This window comes from Macadamia integrifolia, chromosome 9 (assembly GCF_013358625.1).
Source record: "Macadamia integrifolia cultivar HAES 741 chromosome 9, SCU_Mint_v3, whole genome shotgun sequence".
In the NCBI taxonomy this organism is placed as follows: Eukaryota; Viridiplantae; Streptophyta; class Magnoliopsida; order Proteales; family Proteaceae; genus Macadamia; species Macadamia integrifolia.
In genome coordinates this window covers 27,696,186-27,699,760 of record NC_056565.1, presented here as the reverse complement: position 1 = coordinate 27,699,760, position 3,575 = coordinate 27,696,186, and the positions used below count along the sequence as shown (strand labels likewise).

At 37.4% G+C, this 3,575-nt stretch overlaps 1 protein-coding gene across 1 annotated transcript; it reads left to right on the top strand.

Annotated features, from left to right (window-relative positions):
- Nucleotides 1-244: 244 nt before the first annotated feature.
- Nucleotides 245-1,743, top strand: LOC122089934 (phosphoenolpyruvate carboxylase kinase 1-like). Its single transcript, XM_042659707.1, has 2 exons — nucleotides 245-1,064; nucleotides 1,289-1,743. Exons 1-2 carry the CDS (start codon nucleotides 287-289, stop codon nucleotides 1,333-1,335), a joined length of 825 nt encoding a protein of 274 aa, XP_042515641.1. The 5' UTR covers nucleotides 245-286; the 3' UTR covers nucleotides 1,336-1,743.
- Nucleotides 1,744-3,575: the final 1,832 nt, after the last annotated feature.

Here is a 3,575-nt window from a genome sequence, read left to right as displayed (position 1 = left end):
GGGGTAAAACGGAAAAAAAAAATTTATCTTTCTCACTTTCTAACGAAATCACAGAACTTGCCTAGCAAGGCTGTGGAAAAGAAATAAGCCGTTGGACACGCCACGTTGTGGAAAACTAAATCAACGAATATTCCCATAAAACATTCGGATTTGAGGAATCCTCTCAACTGTCCAACTGTAAATTAACTAGAACTCTTACGGCCTCTTCCCTTTTATAAATACTAAGAGGCCGGACCTGCTTTCCTTCATCTTCTAAACACGTGTCTTAAACAGAAACATCTGGGAGATGAGCGAGGGATTGAAGAAGCTCTACCAGGTTTATGAAGAGATCGGTCAGGGAAGATTCGGTACCGTTTTCCGGTGCTTCTTTCCTACATCCGGTGACTTCTTCGCCTTAAAATCCATCGACAAACGTCTCCTCTCCGACTCCGTCGATCGAGAATGCATCGAGAAAGAGGCCAAGATTATGCAACATCTCAGCGGCAACCCTAATGTCGTTCAAATCGCCGATGTTTTCGAGGACGATGCTTTTCTTGACATCGTTATGGAGCTCTGCGATTCTTCCGACCTCTTCGATCGTATCTCCAAACGCACTTTCTCCGATGTCGAAGCTGCTGCTATTATGTTACCTTTGATGGAGGCGATCGCTCATTGTCACCGGAAGGGCGTTGCTCACCGTGATATTAAGCCTGATAACATACTCTTTGACAGTCGGAATCGGCTGAAGCTGGCTGATTTTGGATCTGCTGAGATCTTTCACGACGGGCTACCCATGAAAGGGATCGTTGGGACGCCTTACTATGTTGCTCCCGAGGTGCTTTCTGGATGGGATTACACTGAGAATGTGGACGTTTGGAGTGCGGGAGTTATTATGTACATAATGTTGTCTGGAATCCCTCCTTTTTATGGGGATTCTGCGGCTGAGATCTTTGAGGCGGTACGTCGTGGGAATCTCCGCTTTCCTACTCGGAATTTTTTCTCTGTGTCACTAGCGGCGAAGGATCTTCTGCGAAAGATGCTTTCAAAGGACGTCTCCAAGAGATTCTCGGCCGAGCAAGTACTCGGTAAGTGTCACATTTCTTTTAAAGTTTTTGTTAAAAGATTAAGTAAAGTTTAAGTGTGGATCAAACACCATACGAGAATGAGACTGAAATCCATACTCATGAATTAGTGTTTAGTATTGCTTTGTTTTTCATGGTATTTTTCTTTTTTATTATTTATTTATTTTTCTCAGTTTCAATTACTAATGAATGTATGTCTACTCTGTGATTCTGTTTTAAATTTTCAGGGCATCCGTGGATCACAAGCGGGGGCGAAGTTAGATTGATGAATTGAGACAATAGAAGAAAGAAAAACGTAGTACATTGATACTAACTCATAAGGTTCTAGTACTGTACCGATAAATAAAGCTAACTAACCCCAAGGGGTAGCGCAGTTGAAAAGGGACCTCTACCTTAGAAACGGTGTGATGATTTTAAGTTTGACTCTTCTTATTTCTATGAGACAATCACACGGTTGTTTAGTCCTCTTGAAAATTGAGAAAATAAAACTTACTTCTTTTAAATGAAAGAAGTCATCCCTTGGTGCTGTGCTATGAAACTACCGGAGCACGACAGATATCAGCCAGGAGAGGTGATGGTGGTTTTATGCATTCTTAGTAATAGATATTTCATACAAAAATGTGAATGTAAAATTTTATGTATAAATAAAAAATGGGGATCCATCTTCAATTATAAGGGAAAAGGCACTCTTAGTATGAGGTGTTCTGTGGGCCATCTCACGTTGAGTATAGTTTATTTCTTTCATAATTATATATAATTAAAATGGATGTGTATTTCCATGTGTTGATGTGGGGGTCAATACATGGGTATCAATGGAGTATCATCGGTACCCATGCGCTTAAGTGTAGGGGCTGCGCAAGATATTTTGCCAACGAGGCATCCACTTTTAGTATACTGTCCATAATACCTATCGACAATGAATCTCGGTTTTATGGTCATACTTTGATGTATTTTGGTAGTGAAGAACCTCTAATTCTGTCCCAATGTCTTGAAAGAACCCGCAAGGTCTCTAATTCTGTCCCAGGTGGGTTGCTATGCTAGTCTCTTGAAGATTAGTAGAGGTGCGAGTAAGCTGGCCCGGACAGCTTAGTTAACAAAAAAAAAGTGTTTAGGATTAGTCAAGTTAAAGTTATATGCACCCTTATTTGGAGATAGCATTAAAATTTTAAAACTATATTGAGGCTTATTTATTTGTTCATCATTAACTCTTAGTTGTTATTTTAAGAAGTTTACAAGCGATCATGAAGGGCTTGAAGAAATAAACCCATGAAATTTATCATGGGTTTGTATTCTAATTTGTTTTAATTTTTTTTTTTAAATAAAGAATACTTTAGATTCCATGACAATGAAAAATCTACAATACTAATAATGGAACCATTTCATTAGGACCAATTGAATTTCTTCTCCTTTTTCTACCATACCTAGAATCGATACCTTTCCATCTCATCCCATCCTGTTAATAACGATACCTTTCCATCTCATCTCATCTCATCCTATTAATAATGATACCTTTCCATCTCATCCCATCCTGTTAATAATTGGGATCCGGACCTAAGTTTGATTCTGTTAACTAAACGGGATGATATTGGTATTGACTCCTTTGTTACTGAAATTGATACATATACATCACGAATTTCTAGAACCATTTTGATTGACACCCTTACCATGACATCTAGGTCAAATTTAGATGCCAGATTGTGACTTAAAAAATACAAATAATTTAAAATAATTTACATGGTATAAATCCAATATAACACACCAGGGAGCATATATTTTTTTGGTAAACACCAGAGAGTATATATCTCTTTTTTGCTAGGGACTAATCAGGCTTTTTCTTTTTTTAAATTGGTCTAATATATATAATCAATTTAATAGAGTACCGATTCTAATCGGTTCAAAACCGATGATTTAAACTTTTCACTCCTTAAAATGAAAATTAAACAAATTAAAAAACATTATATCGATACTGACATAAACGATTTCAATAAACAGTTTTGATTTATAATTCACACCTTTATAAAACTCACCCATAATTTTTAAATTAGATTGGATCAATTAAGGTCTCCCAGATTAGATTGGTATCAGTCAACATCTATTCTTGACCTTCACCGATTCAATAAGGATCCCACTAATAAGGAATAAAGGTAAAATGATTCAAAATACCCAAAAGAAAAAAGAGCAAGGGTTAAATCCATCCCATCAAATCTGATCCCACCAGTATCAATTGAGATTGATCTTAAGTTTTATTTTACTATTATTTTTTTATGCATTTTTTTATCTGAGAGTATGCCCCTTTGCCTTAATATAGGGGGTGCAAAATTACCATTGCACCCCTCCTAGGGACTTGGATCCTCTGTGGCGCAACAAGGCATCTAACCCTCATCCAATGCTTACAAACATCTTGGGCTGCGTACAACTGCCTTAGACTCCATACTTAAGCATTTCTGGCCATTAGATGCATACCAAACACCCTACCACATCATAAAGGAATTCAATCCAACGATACGTAAACAT